Source organism: Fusarium poae, chromosome 3 (genome assembly GCF_019609905.1).
Source record: "Fusarium poae strain DAOMC 252244 chromosome 3, whole genome shotgun sequence".
Classification (NCBI taxonomy): domain Eukaryota; kingdom Fungi; phylum Ascomycota; class Sordariomycetes; order Hypocreales; family Nectriaceae; genus Fusarium; species Fusarium poae.
In genome coordinates this window covers 2,116,759-2,138,493 of record NC_058401.1, presented here as the reverse complement: position 1 = coordinate 2,138,493, position 21,735 = coordinate 2,116,759, and the positions used below count along the sequence as shown (strand labels likewise).

Below are 21,735 nucleotides of genomic sequence, written 5' to 3'. Positions count from 1 at the left end.
CTATCCCCTACACCCTGGCCGGCCTACTTTGCAACCTCCACTATCTCACTTACCCTTACCCTTCTCTATCTTCCCTTTGGTTGCCTTTCCCTGCCTTGCTGCTAGTTCAAGACCCAGACCCAGATCCAGCCCAGACCAAGTCATCCACAACACGATATAACACAGACCAGCCCACTAACGCTACGGGTACCTACAATACCTGGTCTGGTCTAGAGAGAGGTACCTACTAGCTTTTTGGCCCCCCAACTCCAAAGCCTCCCCCGCCTGACATCAATTGATTTGGATAGGTTGGATTTCTTTAATCTTACTCCCTCCCGTTCGTTGTTGATGCCACCAACTGTTTTCCATTGCTACATTACAGCTCGCTCCCTACCATACTGCGAAAACGCGATAATCATTAACCTGAGCAATCGTCTACGGCGTCGACCCCTTCAAAGCATCCTCGCCTCGCTTCTTCTCTCAACCCGCTTTATCAATCACCATCACTCTCCTTTGCCTTTGTCTTTTCCATTCTTGCTTACGCCAGCCTGTGCCTCAAGTCAAGGAAGGACTGGATACTGTACCAAACCGAACCAGCGCCTAACGCCTTGACGCCCTACCGCTCTGACGCCCTTGACGCTACCAATCATCGACCGATCTGTCTCATCATACACTGGCGCGCACACTGTTGCCCTCGACTCCCTCGCTCGCTTGTTTGAGCTCCCCAGCTCGACGCCTTGGTTTCTAGCTTCTGATCTTTAGCCTCGCATCATACCCTTCAGCCCACCGTCGCCTATCGGTTTTCGATCTTCTCGGCCTCCTTCCCGTTTCTTTGAATCCGGTGTTCCTCCACAACACGATCCCGGGTCACCGCTCAGCGCACCTCGCCGCCGCATTCCTGACCTCGACCTCGAATTCGATCGAGGCTGAGGCCTAGCCATCGTGACTCTGGCAACTGGGCCGGCCCAGCTGTATCATCCTTCGTCACGTCACCCTCTCTATCCTCTTCGAAAGTCGTCGTTTTCGCCTTTGGCATACTCAGCCGTTCGCCATGACGTCTGCCGCTTCAAACCCTAACCAGGCGAACCAGCCGACCCTTCAAATTAACAGTGCAGCCTCCCCGCCCAGCAAGCGCGATCTCAAATCATGGTGGAAGGGCTTTAAGCTGCCTTCGAAGCATCAAGAACCTCAGGGTATGGTTTTCCCCCTCTCACTACTTCCTGCGCTCGACTGCCGGGTTTCCTTTCATGCCAAATCGTCACGATATGGCCCGGTTTCACTTCCCGGCACTTTTGTCGCGATGCGCTCCACTGCCAAAGTCAAGTACTTCTGGAGATTGCTGCCTTCTCTCACACTTGTCGCATGTGCGATGCCCATGGTCAAAAAACCGCTGCGCATATGGCCAACCCCCACTTCTTGCCTATAGTCTCTGACCCGAACACTTTAGAAACCCGACCACAAGGCATCTTTGGTGTACCTCTACGACAAAGTATAACATACGCCAATGTTGCGATCTCACTCATCGATGAAAAGGGACAAAGCTACATCTACGGCTATGTTCCCATCGTCGTCGCAAAATGCGGCGTCTTCCTCAAAGAAAAAGGTTGGTTGATTTGCTTGGAGTGACTGAAAGTGACAAAGCTAACGTTTCGTCCTAGCTACCCATATCGAAGGAATTTTCCGTCTTAGCGGCTCGGAAAAGAGGATAAAGGAGCTAAAGACCATATTCGACTCGCCCGATAGATACGGAAAGGGCCTCGTCTGGGAAGGATACACAGTACACGACGCTGCCAACGTTCTGCGACGATATCTTAACGACCTTCCCGAACCTGTTGTTCCCCTCGATCTCTACGAGAAGTTCCGCGATCCCCTCCGAGGCGCAACTAAGCAGGCTGTAGGTGACGCAGAGGGTCCTCAGTTCGTAGAGAACTTCAACGAGAAAGCCGCCATCATACAGTATCAGCAGCTCATCACTGAGCTGCCCCCTCTGAACCGACAGCTGCTCCTCTATATTCTCGACCTTCTCGCAGTATTTGCTGCCAAAGCAGATGAGAACCGAATGAACTCACAGAACTTGGCTGCCATTTTCCAGCCAGGCATGCTTTCTCACCCAGCACACGCTATGGCTCCCGAGGAATACCGACTGAACCAATGCGTTATCATCTTTCTGATTGAAAACCAAGATCATTTCCTCATTGGCATGCAAGGCACTGCTGCTGACGAAAAGACCAAGAAGGAAGTGGAGTCCGGCACTCCTAGCGGTCCTCTCACCCCGCAACCCGCTAGACAGACAAGTTTGGGCCGATCAGCATCCAACGCGAGCGCTGGTGCCAATAGTGTGCGACGAGACGGCAAGCTTCGCAGGAACCGATCCGTGTCGTCACGAAACTCCAGAAATGACGGGAGCTCGACACCAAACAGCCCAGCCTTAACAGCAACGCCAACAACAGGTGGTTTGGCCAGGAGCAATACGGTGCCATCCAAGAAATCACCTGCTATTGGCGCTGGACGCTTTCAGCGAACCGATGGCGCAAGCCCTCGTTCCGGTGCTCACCTCGAGCCTTTGACTCAGGTCAATCCCACAGAGAGCGCGGCAGAATCTCCCCAATCAACACGTTCGTCAGAATTTGCTCATGGTGGCTATACTACTCCAAGCAAAGCCCCAGTAACTGGACGAAGTCACGAACGGCTTCTTGAAGTACCGCAAGAGTCACCCACGCAACGGAATCTTTCAAACATTTTTCGTTCAATTCCGAACACCGATACTGGAGACAAGAGGCAACCCAACAAGCTGAAGAAGAAGAGAATACCTGGCAGCTTGAACCCAAGTGCACAGAGCTCTGTTGCCTCTTTGACATACCAACATGGAACTTCAACATCCCCGGGACACGAGCTTCCCAACCCTATGGACCATCCGCAGCACTACGATCCGGAACCACAGATCGTGCAGCAGCAGCCCACTCCCATCCTAGAAGACAGGCATCAAGAAGCGTTGGAACAGCATCAACACGAGCAGCAGTTTCAAGAGGGGCTAAATGCGCAAAATGCTCACGATGCTCAACTCGTAGCTGCTCCTTTGACGCAGCAGAAGAGCGATGTGTCATCGGAACATACTCCACGAGTATCCCAAGCGTCATCAAACCAAAGCTTGCATCCGGATAACACACTGAAGTCAAAAATGTCACCGCCAACATCTTTGCATTCATCTTTTAACGAAGGATCGGACTTGGATCAAATTCTCGACGAGCAGTCAGTCAGCACGTTCGACCAAGCAGAGAGAGAAAAGAAGAGACGCTGGCGGTTATCAAGAAGTAGGAATGCCGACGGCGGCTCGTCCGCAGGTCTCACCTCGCCCCGTTTGGCCCTCGGACAGAACGACAATGGCGATGTCAGCAATCTATCAATTTCTAGTTCCAGCCACAGACCCCGAAAGAGCGAGAGCTCAGATCGACCTTATATGGTTGCTGAAGGGCAAGGTAGCTTTGATCAAGGCAGAGAGAGCGATTCTAAGGGTCCCATAGGATGGATCAGGAACAAGTACCGTGAAGCTAAGGAGAGCGCAGAACAAAGGAGGGCTAAGTCTCCTCCTCCTGCTGATCGCCCTGGCTTAGGCGCTTCGAGCTTCTCGCCTCCGCCGAAGAACTTGGATACAAAGACGGATGAGCAACCTGCCTCACTTGCAGCTATAGCAGCTGCCCCGACAGTTGCTACTACCAATACAGTGGCGCCACTATCTACAGGAGCTATCGCTCCCCAGACAGCCACGGTGACAATGGTGCAACCCGAACCTACGTCACCTACCCAGCAGCAGCAGGTGGAAACTCCATCATCGCCCATAGCCCAAGCTCAGCCCGCAGTCCAACCTGTAGTCCAAGCACAAGACCAAGCGCCTCCAGTCCAAGACCAGCCCCAGTCCCCCACTCATGCTACGATAGAATCACCAAAGCCCCATGCTCAGAAGATCAGGTCCATGCTTGATGTGGACACACCCCCAGTTTCGTCACCATTACAGTCTCCAACTTCACCTTCAGCTCCTGCATTTACGGCTACGCAAATACAGGGACAGCAAGAGCCTGAGTTGTCAGCAGAGTCGAAACAGCATGAGAAGCCCGCTGAGGCTATCAAACAAACAGTTGTGACATCGCCAGTGCAGCTTGAGCACCCTCATACTGAGCAGCAGCCAAAACCAGAGGCAGGGGCAGAAGCACCGAAACAGGAGCAATAGCAAAAGAAGTCGTTTCAGTTTTGGCAGGAGGAAAATTAGGAGTGATTGCAAAGGTGATACCAATGTGCTGGTCTTTTCTTTAGTTTATTTTGCTGGGAGATTGAGATGGAAAGCATCATGGATAGTGGAAGATGGGCTTATCGACGAGACCCTTCTGACCCCTCAACCACCCTTACAAGTCGATTACATACATGTAATGTAACAAAGTGTGCCAGGGAGCTTTATTTCGTTTAAGCGGGTGGAGGAGTTAGTCATGGAGTACAGGTCACTATCAAAATGATATGGAGCCCAAACATGTGGTCAGGGCAATCGATATGTTCGATTAGTAGGAGTTCTATTTAAAAAACTACAACCGCCTTTCTTATAGTACATTGGAAAGAAGTGTACACTATTCTATTTTAAAATATGAAAGATGACCTCTCACAGTTCCTTTGTAGGGGGTGCCTTGTCATATATGCCAGTGTCCCAAACAATCATTTTTCCTGACCGTCGCCAATCTTCATTAAAAAGACCATTGAAACCCTTCCAAACAGGCCGCACTCTGGTCATTCCAAGAGATTGCGCCTCGGGGGTTTGGACGAATTCCTGTAGCCATGGCTCGATTCCTTCAAAGCCAATGATGTAGCGAGGAACGGCAAGTGCTTTGGCCGGATTGAATAGCTCAGAGGTGAGGAATGGGATAGGGTCATCATAAAATCGATCTGCCTCGTCGCGATAGTTTTCTCTCTCGGGAGTATTTGGCTCAGTGTGAAGAGGGGGCTCGCAGGTGAGGGCATGGGCTCGTAAACCAGGATAGACCAGATGTGAACGCCACGGAGTAGAATGGCAAGGCATCAGGAATAGAGCAAAGAGTTCATCCTCCTTCCCGGGCGCAGCAGAGAAGTGAGAGGTTTGGGCTAGTTCAACAGAGTCCGGATGGATGCGCTCGTATTCATGACGGAGGTAAGTGAGGACATTGAGAGGAGCTGGCTGGTGGAAGAAAGATAGGTAGCCTGCGAGAAAAACATTGACTCCGAGGGCAACGAAAAGGTAGCGCTTATTGCGGATCTGAGGTCGTGGACGAGGATTGTTGGTGGTGGGACTTGGCTGGGACGTGAAGAATGAGGCAGCGTAAGGAGCAGCGAGGATACTGAGTGCTGGGAGGAGAGGATAGATGAAGCGAACTTCTTTGTGAGTGATGAGCGACAAGGCACCAATGGTTGTGAAAACAGTATAGGCCAACGTTTTGAGCACATTAGACTGCTGTGCCGACGTGGCATGTGCAGTTGGCCTGTAAAGAGCAGCAACAGCAAAAGGAAGACTTGTAGTGCAAATCAGGGGAAGTCCTTGGAGGAAATAATAGTGCCAGGGGCTACGGCCATAGAAGACGGCGAGGGCCTTTGATAGGTTAAAGTGAAGAAAGTTGTAAGCAGGAAACGTCCAGAAGCCAAAATACTGACGGTCCGAGGCAACGGATATGGCTAGGATCAGAGAACCGCACAAGATGGCCTCACGGATCAATGTGAGAGCTGTTGAAAGGCTAAGAGGTGAAGGTCCTTGAAATGAGATTCGGGTAATAGTGAATAGGACAATGGTCGCCCAGATCAAGGCGTTGGTGGGTCGGAGAACCACAGCCAAAGCTGCAAGACAAAGAGAGGCCCGAAGTGACCAGAGACTCTTGAGAATAGGGGTAGATTTGGGGTTCTCCTTGGTCGTCTGCGCCACACCGAGAAGCTCCCAGGGCCAGTAGTACATGGCCATGACAGTGAGAGTCATCTCTAGAGAATTTGAAAATGTTCTTGTAGAGCAGTACCATTGCCAAGGGTTGAAAAGTTGAAGAAAGAGCTGTATCCCAGCTATGTTAACTGATAGTTCTGAGATCTCAAGAGGTAGAAACTTACAGCAAAGAAGGAGACATTGCTGTTGGCGCCGTAAATGGACACAGCCAGCTGCCAGGTGTACCAGTCACCGAGGCCGGCAATTACAGCTTGCAAAGCTTGGGGAGCAGCGACGAGGATGGAAGCGCGAAGAATTCCTATGGGGAGGATATGGCTGGAGATGAAATCGGCGACGAGATAAGCGCCTGCGAAGAGAGCTGGATGAAGAGAGGTGCGAAGTTGATGTTGCCATTCCTGATTTGAGAAAGTCAGATGTGATACTGAGGGTTTAGTGAAATAGAGACGAAAAAGGCAAGTGAGTTGCTTATTCATGAATTGGCTTGGTCAACGGTGTAAGTGGTGTTGACACTTGTCGATAATAACGAGATAATATTTCATAAAAATGAAGCAATACAATGGCTCTATTAACTAGAGATGGTTCAATAAAGGCAAAGGAAATAACATACCCATGTTAACCAAGCACCACTCTGGGATCCAAAAGCCAGATTCCAAGCTGGCTCAAGGGACTGGAAGAACTCATCTGGTTGGAAAAAGGTGGCTATCCACCAAGCATTGATGAGACGAATGACGATAATGTCGCGCAGGACAACCGATCGGTTTCTCTGGTTCCGATCTTCATCGAGAACCTTTCTCGAAACTGTTGTAGACGACATGTCGAGAGTGATTAGTTGATATAGGCCCTCGACATAGAAGAGTACATACATCAACGATAGGGGAGTATCGAGACAGCTTGTTGTTGAAAAAGTGTGGCGTAGGCCTGGAGGGAAGCCACACCCACCGCCACAATTTTAATTGAGACGCCAGTCTTTGACATTAAAACGCAGTCTAACAAAAGTTTCACAAAAACACAAAAGACAAGCGAGAAGTAAACAGCGGTGCTCATTTTCAATCGGGCTATCTAGTGAGTTTCATTTATTGCTAGTATATATTCTCTATTATCTTTATTAAAACTACTAATACTTATAATCACAAGAGATTATAGCGATTATATAATATAGTAAGAGGTTAAGCATATAATTAAGTTTAATTATTTATAATATTAATAAAATTAACTTTTATTTTAGCTTTTTAACTTTATATTAAACTCTTAATTATATATATAAATTTCTTTATTTAACTCTAATTTAAATAAAGTTTCTTATTACTTAAAATACTTATATTTATTTTTAATAATTTAAATAAAAATCTTTAATTCTATAAACTATAATATATATTAATTTATTATATTTTAAAAAGTAATTTATTTTTTTATAAAGTTAATTTTATTTTTAATATAATAATATATTATATTAAATTATTATATTTTCTATTAAATTTATTATAAATCCTTTTAAGGGATAAAAAAGCTAAAAAATTATAAAATTTTATAATTAAATATAATTAATATTATATTATTTTTAATTAATAATAATTATTCTATAGAAATATATTTTAACCTCTTTATTATAAAAGTATATAAACTTTAAAATTAAATTAAAGTTATATATAAGGCTTTAATAATTTAACTATAAGTATATTAAAAATACTATATATATTATTTAATTATTAAATTATTATCTTTTAATTAAATTATAAAATAATATATAATTAATATTATAATTATAATCTAGGTTAATTTAATATATTATATATTAAAGTAAAATAATTTATATTTTTTTTTTTAATAATCTTATTAAGTAAAGAAAAAGAAAGTATATAATATTATTATAATTTTAATAAAGCTTTTATTCTTTAATATAGAGTTAATTTTATTAAACTTTATTAAAAAGTATAGCCTTATAGCCTTATAATATTATTTTATTACTAAAGTTTACTATTCTTAAGTATCTTATTTCTTTATAAAATAATTAAAATCTCAGTTATATATAATATTCTCTGTTATAAACTGGGAGCCCGGTTACTGTGTATTGAGATATTATAACTTACATGTTAATGCTGTCAGAGTAATTAACTATGGTATAATACACACTGAAAAAAGAAAAGCAGTCCGTTTCCATTGTACTTGAAATATATTTTCTACTGTCCTGAGAATTCATAGATCATGAAGCGAGATATCTTACAAACTCGAATTCAGGCGGCGGAGGCGGAGTTAAGGCCACTTCTGCTGACATATATGTGCTATGGCGGAACTGGCGGCATCTGGCGGTAAGAGGCTAAGGAAGTACAATCGCTTAGACACTTCCATTTTGGGGGATAACATCAACTAATTCTTTATCTGATTGATCCATATATTAATTGACAGGTTGGGGGTCACATGAGAACCAGTAGCCTGTTACTTAATAACAAGTAAGTAACACCGAGAGATGGTTGTGGAAGTTTTGCAGCTGTAGACAGTAACAACTGAGACAGCTTCTGTTTTCAGAGTTACACAGTGAAATTGGTGCGCCTGTTTGCAATGATTGTGTTGTACTTTTATGAGATTCATCAATTGTAGTAACAAGGAAATGTCTATTGGCTCTTCCAATCTACAATAAACTCGTCTATAAGCCAAGCCTGCATTGAACCCTTGTCAGGTGGTCCCCCTGTTCCCCTCACCCCAGATTATGCCGTCACTGGAACAAGTTAGTCAAGACTTGCTAGTTGGCAAGCTGGAGCCTCTTATCTCTTGTCTGTATAGAAAAAGAAAAAGAAGATCCCCCTCTCCTCATGATGGATGCATTGTCGGAAATTTAAGTTACGGCGTAGACCTTTGGGACTGCGAATAAAAGTGAGTCTCTGGTATGAAAACGGAAAGAATACGTACTTGTTCTCGTATGTACACCGCAGATGTCTGGGATTTCACCTCCACGTCTGTCCTTGGCTGTAAGCGAACCCCTCTCTTACTTATCATGTCATGACAAGAAAATACAAGACAGTTAGTTATCAACTGTAGACGGTCAATTCGGCCGATGGCGGTAAGTCACCCGCCTAGTTCCGCCGAGCTTGTCGCCCAATCAGAGTCCTGACATGTTCAACTTCGCAACCTCACGCCCGCACACTCCCACGCTTTGTCGCTCACACTTGCACTTAGGGGTATAGTGTCGAACAAACAACCAGAAACCAACACTCAGAGTACTGTAATAATTACCTAAAATCCAATTCTATCGTCTTCCTCTACCCGCTCCAAGCCTCCGTTTGCCGACCACTGTCTTGCCGCCTCCGGAACTTAAAGAGCAGTCATGTCCTCCTCCAGTGTCCAGCTGTTCCTTCTTTATTCTCTCTGTTCATCTCTTTACCAAGACAAAGATCAAGTAATCCGATAAACTACAAACACCCTCACTTTACTTGAACAATTGCTCAAATCATAACAACAACTTCCCCCTGACGTCACATCATGTCTCCTCACGCCGAGAAGTCCGTCTCTCGGTTCCATGCCACCTCTACCGACAAGGCCATCGCCATTGAGGAGGAGTACGCTGCTCACAACTACCACCCTCTCCCCGTAGTCTTTGCCCGCGCCGAAGGTGTCAATGTCTGGGACCCTGAGGGCAACCACTACTACGACTTCCTCTCCGCCTACAGCGCTGTCAACCAAGGTCACTGCCACCCCGAGCTCATCAAGACCCTCACTGAGCAGGCCGGTCGATTGACCCTCAGCTCTCGAGCTTTCTACAACGATGTCTTCCCCAAGTGGGCTGAAAAGGTCCGAAGCGTCTTTGGTTATGACATGGCCCTGCCCATGTGTACTGGTGCCGAGGCTGTCGAGACTGCCATCAAGATCGCTCGCAAGTGGGCGTACAAGGTCAAGGGTGTTCCTCAGGAGAAGGCCTGGATTTTTGGTGTTTCAGAGAACTTCCACGGCCGAACTGTAAGTCCAATCGACGTCAGCAACAATTACAAGATCCCACAAACTAACATGTCCCAGATGACCGCCATTACCCTGTCAGTAGACCCCGAGTCAAGAGAGAACTACGGTCCCTACGTCCCCAACGTTGGTGCTTTCAACCCCAGCACCGGAAAGCCCATTCGATACAACAACATTGCCGACCTCGAGGAGGTTCTTGAGGCTTACGGCAAGGAGACCGCTGCTTTCATCTGCGAACCTATTCAGGGTGAGGCTGGTGTTGTTGTTCCCGACGACGATTATCTCGCCAAGGTCCAGGCTCTCTGCACCAAGCACAATGTTTTGTTCATCTGCGACGAGATCCAAACTGGTATCGGTCGAACTGGACGCATGCTCTGCTCTCAATGGGCCAACATCAAGCCTGACCTTGTCACTCTCGGAAAGGCCATCTCTGGTGGCATGTACCCCGTGAGTTGCGTTCTCAGCAGTAAGGAGATCATGCTGGTTGTCGAGCCTGGTACCCACGGCTCTACCTACGGAGGCAACCCTCTGGGATCTGCTGTCTCTATCCGCGCCCTTGAGATTATGGAGGAGGAGGACCTCACTGCCAAGGCTGAGAAGCTTGGTAACATGTTCCGTGATGGCCTCAAGGCCCTCAACACTCCTATCCTCAAGGTGATCCGAGGCAAGGGTCTTCTTAACGCTGTTGTCATCGATGAGTCCGCAGCCAATGGCCGGACTGCCTGGGATCTTTGCTTGCTCCTCAAGAGCAAGGGTCTATTGGCCAAACCCACTCACGGAGACATCATCCGCTTCGCGCCTCCCCTGGTCATCAGCGAGGAGGATCTCCGAAAGGGTCTCGAGATCATTGCCGAGGCTATCAAAGAGCTTCCTACTGTCGCGCCTGCCAAGCACCACTAATCATGATGCTGGGCAAAAATCACGAGTCCTGAGCGCAAGCTCTAGATACGATGGAAACTGGAAAAATGGCGTTTGTGATTTTGGTGAAGCACCGAGTACGATGCTCGGCAAACATAGCGATATATTGTACGTTCGAAATGCATGACAAGGGGCAAGCCAGCACTCTTGTGGGCGTTTGTGGGATTCCATGTCGGCTAGGTAGCCTTGAACGAGCTGAATACCCTAATGAATTGAAATTGTTAAATCAAACTATTAAAACAAGGTTCCTGCATTTCCCTCGTACTGACTTGATGTATACATGCATAACCTGGAAAACCTCGAGATATTTAGCTGTCGCTATCCTCCCATCATGACATGATGGAACTTCCTCAGTCACCATGAACAATTATGGCATATTCGATGGCGCAGATAGTAAGTGAATATGAAAGTTGCTAGGAAGTAGATGGTGTGTCTAATATTTGCACAAAAACTTATACCCGAAAATGATAAAGTGCTGTAACTCACGGCAGGCAAATGGACCAACCATGAGATCGCCATCCCATCATGAGACAGGTCGCATGCAGGTAGATAAATGATCACTAAATGTGACATCACACAGACAGAATCTTACCAGTGTGAACTCATTGAAACTGTCCAGGATCTCCCCATTTTGAATATGGTGTGGGCAACAGCTGACTGTGTTGTTTGTTTTATTGCTTATAGTGTACCGAGTCTTTTCCTGTCATTATGATGTGCTGTTCTTGGTGTTAAGACACACCGCATTTCCTGACTCGTTGCAAGGTATTTCACCATGAAACATATTAATTACGTCTTTGCGCATACGAGTTAAGGGTTGTTCCATGACTCGCACTGTTTAGAATTATGAGCAAGTTTTATTGTTAACTTTCATGTAAAAAGAAACAAGTCCAATTGCAAGTACACACATCCAAAACAACCCCGTATTCATCGGAGCCGTATTTGCCGTACGGTGGACCCTGAAACACGGCGCCACGGGTGCCCGATTCACGGCAAAAGGGCCGGAAGAGAGCCGCCGATTCGACGGATCAGATTGTGTTTTGGTGGACGGCACCTGGATAGTGTAACCAAACTACATGCCTTTGTATGGGGGGGCTTTGACTTTGGGGATTATGCACTGTATTTGTTGAACGCGTGGCATGCGTATTGGATGTGGGGATCAGGAAGAGTTGCTGTGATCAAATGAGGGACATTATTAACATCTTGTCGTGTCACCTGAGATACGATACGATGCGAAGGTAGGGAGAAAGCGCGGTGGGTAATGAGGCCATCCGTGTAAGAGAGAGTAGGAGTATGGCCTTTGGCACTATCAGAGAATCGGTGTGTTGGTGGTTGGCTATAGAGAACAAATCGGGACGGATAAGAAAGGCGCGTGAAACATAGCATCTGGAAAGTTACAGATTGAGCAAACTGCATCAAATACCACAAAAGGCGCAAGAGAGGCACAGGCTCATATGCAAAGTCGTGAGTGGCTGCTCTGACGTTTGGGAGGATGCAAAGAGATACCGCTGAGTAGATCCACGTGTTTAGACTGTGGTTGGCTGGCTGGTCTTTAGTTGACTAGTATACTACATACTTACACCAGGCACTCGGATACTGGCACAGGGTCCCAAGTGAACAGAAATCGTGGGGGGTTGAACAGTCCTGTCTGTGTCTGTTTGTTTGGCACCGATTCATGATAGTGCATTAGGAACTTTGTGGAGTGGGTTTCTCGGCATACCAAAGAGAGAAGGCACATGTTCATCAAGACAGTCTTTCTCAATGATAAGAAACCCCCGGACGTTGTAAGAGATAAGAGCCTGTACTATCAACTTTCTCCAGGTTTTCACTAACTCAATTGAGCTGCATCGAGAATGCCAAGAGATAGGTAATCGACGTGTATCAAAACTCGACTCGCCAACCCAGCCAGCAAAAAGGGAATTGAATTAGGTAGTTACGGTTAGACTTGCCTTGAAGTTCTATGTCGGCATCACTATTTCTTTTAATAGGTAATTGTATAATTAATCTCTCTTGTCTACGTCTCTAGATAGGTATCGTTTTAAAGTTAACGGGGCAACATGCTCTCCTATTCTAGCGGCCTTCGAGGGCTGTTGGTCGCCGATCTAGGACTGTAGTACGTAGACTACCTAGATGACGGTCTGAGTGTGAATGATGACGGGATTTGATGAACAGTCACGACATTTCATTCGAGTCTTTCTTTTCTTCTTTTATTTTGGTGACATTGTGACTTGACTACATGCTCGCTCAGGTTCCTAATTACGAGTAGGCACCTCTGCTTCTTCCATTTCACTTTTCAATGTTATTGTATTGAATATCAGGAAATATCGTATTCACAGTCGGCCAATTGGCACCTCACAAACAAACAGAAAGACTACTAACCCATGCCGGCCCCTTTCTTTTCTCTTCCTAGCATGTATGTATCTAAGGCGACCAAAAAGTCGGGGGAAAGGGATCTCTCTCGTCTGTCTAGTTTCCTAAAGGGGGAAAAAGAAGCTTGCAGGGTACCTTTTATGCACGGACAATCCCAGTCAGTGCCCCCGTCTGGTCTGTCTGGGGCATGATAAGTCAAAAACTGGAGGCAGAAGCACTTCTTGCTTGACCGGGCGTATGTCGCAGTCCTGGCATCTGTATCAACCAACTGCAATGGAACGGTGGTGAAAAACGCCTCCCGAATTGCGAACGAGGGAACGAATGAGCGAGGGTAATTGACGCCATGCAGTTTGCTCGATGGATACATTATACAGCACTGTGCCCGGACAATTACAATATCAACAAGAGATATTTCGCCATTGAGCTCAGACATGCATTAGATACTTGGCACGAGCTTACACAGACAGACAGAGGTGGAATCCCTTCGGCATAACATGTGCTCTCGCCGATCCGGAGCTTTCCCTATCAATTCGTTAAAGCACTCTTTTGTTGCCATCATTCAATGTTCCTGTTTCTGTCTTTGTTTTTTTATAGGCCTTGTTGCACCTCGTGGCAAGGGGACGCTTCATCAGGTTATGGCGTAAGAGGAGAAACATGACCAGTCAGAGGGCTACATGGTTCACCTTCTTTCCAAGATTTAGTGAGTACCTGCATAGTATGTACATATATCCTCATACAAACCTGGCATAAACAAGATCATGGATCTCTCGGTTGACAACTTGGTTTGTTTCATGTCCATCAAGCTTCAAATCAGTGCTGTTTATACTGTAGGTACTGCGTGTACCTTGCTTAAGCTCCCCTGCCCTGCCCCGGAGAAAGTGGGCGAGGCATGGAAGATGTGGGGCCGGATGACCTCGGCAAGCATTGGATACTACCATGGATGTATACTTGCTACCTCCAGAGTGTAACTGGGATCTGATCTGTATCTGTTGTATCTGTCTGTTTCTTGAGTCAACAAACAGGTCTAGGACTAGGCAGTAAATTGAGTTTGAGAATACAACGACGACTACCGACCTGGTTAGTTCAACATGTCAGTGAATTCCACTGGATCCCGTCATATCACATCACACCACTAGGCTCAGGCAACAACACCTCCTCACGAGGCAGACAAGAAAATGAATCTTCAAGTTAGGCTGTTGAAACTGTCTAGAGGGAGTTACGCTTTGCAGTTATTGGACAGGAATTTTGGGTTTAACTGCTTGTACAATATTTTAAAGTTGAATATGAACTGTCACTGGTAGAAAAACCAAGAGGCTGTATTTGTCGGTTCTTTTCCCCCCTTCTGACTGCCTACTGTACCAACTTAAGTCAGAACCCAGAATATACAGTACGAGTGACTGACTCACCCGTTCGTCGCATCGTATCGTGTGTTCGTCACTCGTTGGCTCTTCCAGGTTTCAATCTCTCTTCTCTCTTTAACCCCGGCCACCTGGTCTTGGGGTGTATCACGGGGTCAACCAAGAGACATCAATTAGCCATCAGGTTGGTCGCGCCCCCGCAGAAACATCCTTTTTGGATCATTGTCTCTCTCTTTATTTCTTTTTCAAGAGGCGCATTATCTATCTTTCGGGAGCAGACTCAGAGTCATCCAATTCACGATCCCCTGCGTATGTCTCAGTCCTTCACACCCATATCTGAGGCTGTCATTCAAGGAGGGGATACTTGTGTCTTGAGGCTGACTCTCGCACAGATCCCATGTACCCCCTAACAACCTTTCATTGATCCCTGTCGGGCGGGGGTCCAGGACCTATAGGTAGGTACCTAGGTACTCAGGACTCTCTGGACTGCGGCAGTTCACACGCTAAAAGACCAAGGTACTCTAGGTACTCGACGGCTACTTTGTAGGCACCTTTCCACTGCACGCAGCCACCTAGCCATACATGAATCCCCATTTTCCCTTTCTAGAAACCAGCCCGACTTTACTAAGTTCGGTAAGGCTTAATTCGTGGAGTCATTCGTCTTTTCACAGCCTCTTCATCCACTTTATCATTCAGAATCTACACTCTATTCTGCTCTGTCAGTCTGTTTTAGCTTGCTTATCTTCATCTTTTCCTCTATTTTAAATCATTGCCACATCAATCCATACTACTGCTCTTGCATCTATACCCTGACAAATCCATCGCAAGTCATATTGCCTCTCTTTTATAAGCTGTATGAGCTGCCTTAAGTTGTGTGACGCAACCTTCACAGCCTGGCCTATCTACCTCTGAGTCGAGTAGGGTCTGTCTCTGCACGCTTTCTATTCCCGTCTATATGTACTTGTATCAACGCTACGCCCTTTTCAGCAACACGTACGAATAATCGACCTGCATAATCCCATACGATAGACTGCTGGATGATAACATCAACCCTTCTAGTCACCGCTATCGTCTACTTCCTCCCTAACCGCCCTTTCCGCGTCTTCGGTCACTTGGAACAAAGGCTCCGATCACGCTCACAGTACGAACGGTTCATGCCAACAGACACTGCTCTACTCTGCATATACGCCTGAGATTGGATCCAAAGGGTCCTTCGGTCTGTTATTCTCGTGAGTGCTCGATATCATCTTAGTCACCTGCCCTTGTCCGGCTGTCCTCCCCCCAGCCTGTCTGTATGTACTAGTGCAGTACCTGTCCCGTCCATCGTGTCCTGTCCTATCCTTATCCTGTCCTGTCGCACCAGTACAATACCCAGAACACAAGCACAAGCATCGACACCCCTGCCGGACTGTCTCTGGCGCTGTGTCTCTTTTGCCTGTAGCGCTTGCTACAGGGGAATACAGTCCAGCCCAGTAACATCACTAGGCCATACCTACTAGGTACCAATCCTAGGACTTGGGCCAGTCCGCGATCGCCATTGCTCGTGCCGTCACCATCATTGTCACACGCACGCATCCCCCCGGTGCACCGTAGCTTCTTGTTCATCCTTTTTCCCTTTTCCTTTTTGTTCTTACTTGTCAAGCTTGTCCTCCTCTCTTCATTTCTCTTCGTTTGATACGAGTTCTCGACCTCGAACCCTGTTGTTTGTTCTACATACCCAACCCAACCGCTGCTAACTTGCGTTTGTCTCGATACTGCAGTGCAGGCGCGCACCCGGGTCAAGACGCACCCTTTCGGATACTTACTACTACCTCACCACTACCTTTGCCTCTGAGCTAAGGCAGCTTTCTTGTCTTGTTTCGTTTCGTCTCATCCCGTCCGTCTTCGGCTGTTTGCCGTCCATAAGGGTCCTTACCTCTACCAACCGTTTCTCGGTTCAACAACTCGCCAACGCAGAATCTCGCCTCCTACCCTTTATCGCTTCCGACCTGGTTGATAAGCATCCTCTCGACTTCAACATTCTTCCCGGCCCTTCTACTTTGCCTTTTGGCTCTTGCGACAGCTTCCCATCTTTCGTTTACATGCCGATTTTTTCTGCGATCGACTTGGGACCTCATAAGCCTTAGGGCTACAGGACATCCGACTATCTTCCTGTCATCGATAATAACAAACAGGAAGCTATGGCGGGCCCACAGGAGTCTTCGACCTCCTCAGGGTCCAGGAAGTCAGGCAGTCGTGCTGTAGGACAGTTCAATATCGGCTCCGAGATTGGCAAAGGCAGTTTTGCTCAGGTGTATCTGGGCTGGCATAAGGTACGACACAACTTTTATCATGACTTTGCGTCGCTTCCCCATCATCGCACCAAGTTGCGCTGCCAATTTGTTGCTTTTGCATTACCTGGGCAGCTTATCGGACTGCTGCCTTGGTATCACGGGTGACATACATGGACGCATGCTTGACCCATATGCATAGATCGCTAACAGACTTGACAACAGGAAACCAAAGCTGCTGTCGCCATAAAGTCGGTCGAACTTGAACGCCTAAATAAGAAGCTAAGGGAGAATCTCTACAGCGAAATCCAAATTCTCAAGACGTTACGCCACCCACATATTGTCGCCCTCCATGACTGCCTCGAATCAACAAGCCATATCAACTTGATTATGGAATATTGCGAGCTTGGTGATTTGTCCCTCTTTATAAAAAAACGAGAGAAGCTCGCCACACATCCTGCCACACATGACATGGCACGCAAATATCCCAGCGCGCCGAATTCTGGCTTGCATGAGGTTGTCATTCGACATTTCCTAAAACAGCTGACTAGTGCCCTCGAGTTTCTGCGCAGCAAAAATTACGTTCATCGAGACGTCAAGCCTCAGAATCTACTATTGTTACCCTCACGACCCTTCAGAGACCAAAGGAGTCGCCCAGTCATGCAAGCCAGCCAAGATTCATTAATTCCGATTTCTGGTTTGGCGTCTTTACCTATGCTCAAACTTGCCGACTTCGGCTTCGCCCGAGTGCTTCCCTCCACTTCCCTGGCCGATACCCTTTGTGGGTCCCCCCTGTACATGGCCCCAGAAATTCTCCGATACGAACGATATGATGCGAAAGCCGATCTTTGGTCAGTGGGAACTGTGCTCTATGAGATGAGCACAGGTCGTCCTCCGTTCCGGGCCAGAAATCATGTCGAGTTGTTAAGAAAGATTGAAGCCGCAGAGGATGTCATCAAATTTCCGAAGGAGGTGAGCATCACTCCTGAGCTTAAGGCTTTGATCCGAAGTCTCTTGAAGAGAAGTCCAGTCGAACGTCTCAGCTTTGAGAATTTCTTCACACATCAGGTAGTCACCAGTGAAATTCCTGGTCTCGTAGAGGATGACATTCCCAAACCACCCAGACAAGAACCACGAGAGTTGAGGTCAGCGTTTCAAGCGGGCTCACCATCGCTGTCGTCCCGCAGCCCCCGCCAAACCGGTCATGAGTCCCCGACGGAAGGTCTCGCCTCTAGATCTCCTCGAGAGAAACAGCCGAGATCACCACAGGTGGGAAGTCCGGGGGAAGGTCGATATGCTCGGCGATCGAATGAAAGCCAACGTGTCACTGGCAACTCCCCTCGTGAAGGTGGAGAGGGCTTGGGCATCCGCCGCCCTGTAGCTCATCATGCCGCGACTGCTCCTGTTCAGCATGTTGTTCATGATCAAGCAACGGGCCGCAATAGGGTCTCGCCACCCACCTCTCTATTGAACCAGGCACGTAGAAATAGAGCATTGAGTAATCCTCCCATCACTGAGGAGGAAAGAGCAGCCCAGGACGTGGCACTGGAGCGAGAATATGTTGTGGTTGAGAGACGACATGTTGAAGTCAATGCTCTAGCCGACGAGCTGGCAGCCAACGAGAAACTCGGCGATGCTTCGCAGAGATCTGGACCCATGACTCGACGGTATACCCAACAGGGAGCACCCACGTCCACGACAGGAGCAATTTCGACTCCATCTTCTCGTAATGCGCTGGTGACTCAACGCCATGACCGGAAGTCATCATACGAGAAAGCTCTTTCTGCCAGCCCTGGCTCAGCATCGAGTGCTATTTCCAAAGCCATCCAGGACGCCAGTCTACGACTCTTTGGATTTAAAGTTCCTCCGCTGCGAGCTTCACCTAAAGGCCCATCTCCGCCACTTTACCAAGCCTTCCCAACATACCCAACACCCCAAGCACCTGTTGGGCTGCTAGGAGACGGCAGAAATGCCCAGGGCACCGATGAGGATGGGAAAGCTGCACAAACTATAGAGGAGCTCGCAACCCGAAGTGACTGCGTTTATGGATTCGCCGAAGTCAAATACAAACAACTCGTTCCACTGGCGCCCTCCGCGGATCACATCTTGGGCGGTCTTGAGCCTGAACAGCTGGCTAACGAAGAAGACGGGTTGACTGTGGAAGCAATTGTGGCTTTATCTGAGGAAGCTCTTGTTTTGTACGTCAAGTCGCTTACTCTTCTCGCCCGAGCCATGGACATAGCTAGTCTCTGGTGGTCAAAGAAGAGCCGAGGAGACACGGGCACTGGTTTGTCCGCGGCAGCAGCGCAGACGGTTGTTCAGCGCATAAACGCTGTGGTACAGTGGGTTCGTCAACGATTCAACGAAGTGCTGGAGAAGTCCGAGGTTGTCCGTCTGAAACTCACAGAGGCGCAGAAGCAACTACCTGAAGATCATCCCAGCCACCCATCCAACCATGGCACTGAGTCAATTGCTTCCTCGGTTGGAAGTCCCACAAAGCAAGTCTATCTCACTCCGGGTATCAGCGCAGAGAAACTTATGTACGATCGGGCTTTGGAGATGAGTCGGGCTGCGGCCATCGATGAAGTCACCAACGAAAATCTTTCTGGTTGCGAAATATCGTATATCACAGCTATTCGGATGCTTGAGGCTGTATTGGACAACGATGAGGAATCGGGCTCCGAAACACGAAGGTTGTCTACGGGTAAAGAGACTGAGAGAGAAGCTGTCAAGGAAGTAAGCGGAGGCGAGCTTGACAGCGATGAGGAGGCTCACGTCCGAAAGAGTAAGTTGACTTTCTATCTGATTGTACACCAAATATGGACTAACAAATTTATAGTGATTAAGATGATCACAGGACGACTTGCTGCTGTGCGCAAGAAGCAACAAATGATTGCCGAGGCCAACAGCAAAACAAAACTTGCTTACCAGCAGGCAGTGCGCCGTCGCAGCGGCGATATGACACCACGAAGTGTTCCCTCGTATGCATCTTCATGAGACTCAGGAGACGAATTTGATAGCAAAGCGTCATGACTGATAACGATACCCATCATACGATTCTGAGATTTTGATGGATTTCCAAGTCTTTTTCTCTGCCATATTTGGATTTAAGGCGCTACGGGTTTGGCTTGCGACTCACAGGAGCATGTCAACAGCCAGTCATTGATTATAGGATCTATATGTAGCGGGCGTTTAGGTTTTTTTCTTGCGCATTGCCAAAAGAGCATCTCATACGGCGTTTTTTGGTTTGTCTTTTTATTGATTTCTTTCTTCCATTCCATCATTTGTTGCTTATTTCAGGGGTTACCTCTGTACTTTTGGATGGGGGCTTTGTCCATATTCTCGGACCGGACATACTAGGGTTTCAGTTGACGATAAGTGGTAGTTTGGGTTTGTGTGTATCAGTAGGTACTAGATAGTGGCTCACAAGATAGCTCCATTGGGGTTGAGAACATGGTCTTCCATTCGTTCTTGCACCCCGTGGAGATTTGCAGTATCGAGAGTCAAAGAAAGGATAAAAAGGGAAACAATGACAATGCTCAGGTCTACCATGTGGAGTCCTGGTTTGGCAATCTTTCATGGCATGCAGTAAAGTCTCATCTATATTGACCAACAATGGCGTTCCACAATGCTTGTGTATGAAGTATTGGTTCGGTGATTGAAGAATGCATGTTCATGGTACACAGATCCACGGATGTTTGTCTTGTTCAAACAGGAAACGTATCTTTACCATGGCTTGTTCAAGGAATGCAGCCTGAGCACACAATCCATCGTCTGTCTTTGTTCTTCTTGTGCGTAGTCTTGTACCTCTTCAACTTGGGTTTATAAGTCGTCGCGATGCTCTTCTCTGATTGACTGACTCTCTCCAAAATTCATCACAAATTCATCACAAATTCATCAACCACTAAAACAACTATGGCTACCACAAATTTTCACCGTTCCCCCCTATCTGATGTCGTGCGGGAGCTTGATCCCAACGCACCACCTCCAGCCCCCCTTGATCTCCTATCAACAGTTTCATCCCTTTTTGCGCGACGGCAAGAGAAGCTTCGCCAGGAGGAACTTGCTCTTCAGGACGCAGAGGAAGAGGCTAGATATGTTGCTGCTCGAGCAGCTGCGCGCAAGAGAATAGAGAAAGAGGCAGAAGAAGAGGCAGAACTGCTGGACAGACTGGAAAGAGCCCTTGTTATCACCCCTCGAATCAAGGATACGGAGCCTTCCAAAGAAGAGATCGAAGCTCTCGTCGACAATGAAATTGCCAAGGAAGAGAAAGGACCCGGTCTACGTCGGGCCAAGCACGAGACAGCAGAGGAGTATGAAAAGCGGATGGTTGCGCTCGAGTATCGTGTTGACTGTCTCGACATCATTGAAAAGGAACGCAAGCAAAAGGAGCCTGTTCACTACGTGGACGGATTTCCCACCAATGTTGTCATTATAGATCGCCATGTTCGCCCTATCCCAGAGACTCCTGCGGGCAACTTTTCTTGTCTTCAATGTGAGGTTCTGGGAAGACGGTGTGGACGTAGGAGTGACAACGAACGCATCTGCGAGCCTTGCGCACGGATTGGGAGACGGTGTCTGGTCAAGCATCAATGGACGCAGGAAAGCAAGCTCTTAAAATCGTGGAAGTTTGCTAAAAGTCAACGTTTTGGATACGACAACCTGAAGGACGAGAGGAGAAAATGGGTGTGGAGGTTGAGGCAGAAGAGGAACCCCAAGGGCTTTCGGCCTATGCCAGCGTGGCCAGTAAAGAAGGGCTCGAATGTTGAAACTGATCAGCAAAACACACCTAAAAGGTGGCAAGACTACTTGAGGTCTACTTGACCTGAGGATGAATGACAGAATGAGTGATTCGCGCGCTGAAAAAGGAACTGACTAGCATTTCTTTGAATATCAACCACCATGTGTCCCCCGAAAAATTGCCCATCTCGATTTAAAAGGCCGCACCGCTACACTC

At 47.4% G+C, this 21,735-nt stretch overlaps 6 protein-coding genes across 6 annotated transcripts; 5 read left to right on the top strand and 1 right to left on the bottom strand.

Annotated features, from left to right (window-relative positions):
- Nucleotides 1-1,030: 1,030 nt before the first annotated feature.
- Nucleotides 1,031-4,204, top strand: FPOAC1_008121 (uncharacterized protein; the record flags this gene model as incomplete). Its single annotated transcript, XM_044852566.1, has 3 exons — nucleotides 1,031-1,343; nucleotides 1,406-1,582; nucleotides 1,638-4,204. 3 exons carry the CDS (start codon nucleotides 1,031-1,033, stop codon nucleotides 4,202-4,204), a joined length of 3,057 nt encoding a protein of 1,018 aa, XP_044705236.1.
- A 420-nt stretch (nucleotides 4,205-4,624) lies between these two features.
- GPI10 (glycosylphosphatidylinositol anchor biosynthesis) lies at nucleotides 4,625-6,734 on the bottom strand (the record flags this gene model as incomplete). Its single annotated transcript, XM_044852565.1, has 3 exons — nucleotides 4,625-6,028; nucleotides 6,085-6,315; nucleotides 6,528-6,734. 3 exons carry the CDS (start codon nucleotides 6,732-6,734, stop codon nucleotides 4,625-4,627), a joined length of 1,842 nt encoding a protein of 613 aa, XP_044705235.1.
- Nucleotides 6,735-9,394: 2,660 nt separating this feature from the next.
- On the top strand, nucleotides 9,395-10,765 carry FPOAC1_008119 (uncharacterized protein; the record flags this gene model as incomplete). The annotated part of the gene is made up of 2 exons (XM_044852564.1): nucleotides 9,395-9,868; nucleotides 9,926-10,765. The coding sequence occupies 2 exons, from the start codon at nucleotides 9,395-9,397 to the stop codon at nucleotides 10,763-10,765; spliced, it is 1,314 nt and encodes a 437-aa protein (XP_044705234.1).
- Nucleotides 10,766-15,545: 4,780 nt separating this feature from the next.
- Nucleotides 15,546-16,634, top strand: FPOAC1_008118 (uncharacterized protein; the record flags this gene model as incomplete). Its single annotated transcript, XM_044852563.1, has 3 exons — nucleotides 15,546-15,649; nucleotides 15,716-15,737; nucleotides 16,269-16,634. The coding sequence occupies 3 exons, from the start codon at nucleotides 15,546-15,548 to the stop codon at nucleotides 16,632-16,634; spliced, it is 492 nt and encodes a 163-aa protein (XP_044705233.1).
- A 54-nt stretch (nucleotides 16,635-16,688) lies between these two features.
- On the top strand, nucleotides 16,689-19,775 carry ATG1 (Serine/threonine-protein kinase; the record flags this gene model as incomplete). Its single annotated transcript, XM_044852562.1, has 3 exons — nucleotides 16,689-16,820; nucleotides 17,004-19,563; nucleotides 19,618-19,775. The coding sequence occupies 3 exons, from the start codon at nucleotides 16,689-16,691 to the stop codon at nucleotides 19,773-19,775; spliced, it is 2,850 nt and encodes a 949-aa protein (XP_044705232.1).
- Nucleotides 19,776-20,693: 918 nt separating this feature from the next.
- FPOAC1_008116 (uncharacterized protein) lies at nucleotides 20,694-21,602 on the top strand (the record flags this gene model as incomplete). The annotated part of the gene is made up of 1 exon (XM_044852561.1): nucleotides 20,694-21,602. One exon carries the CDS (start codon nucleotides 20,694-20,696, stop codon nucleotides 21,600-21,602), a length of 909 nt encoding a protein of 302 aa, XP_044705231.1.
- Between the last annotated feature and the right edge of the window lie 133 nt (nucleotides 21,603-21,735).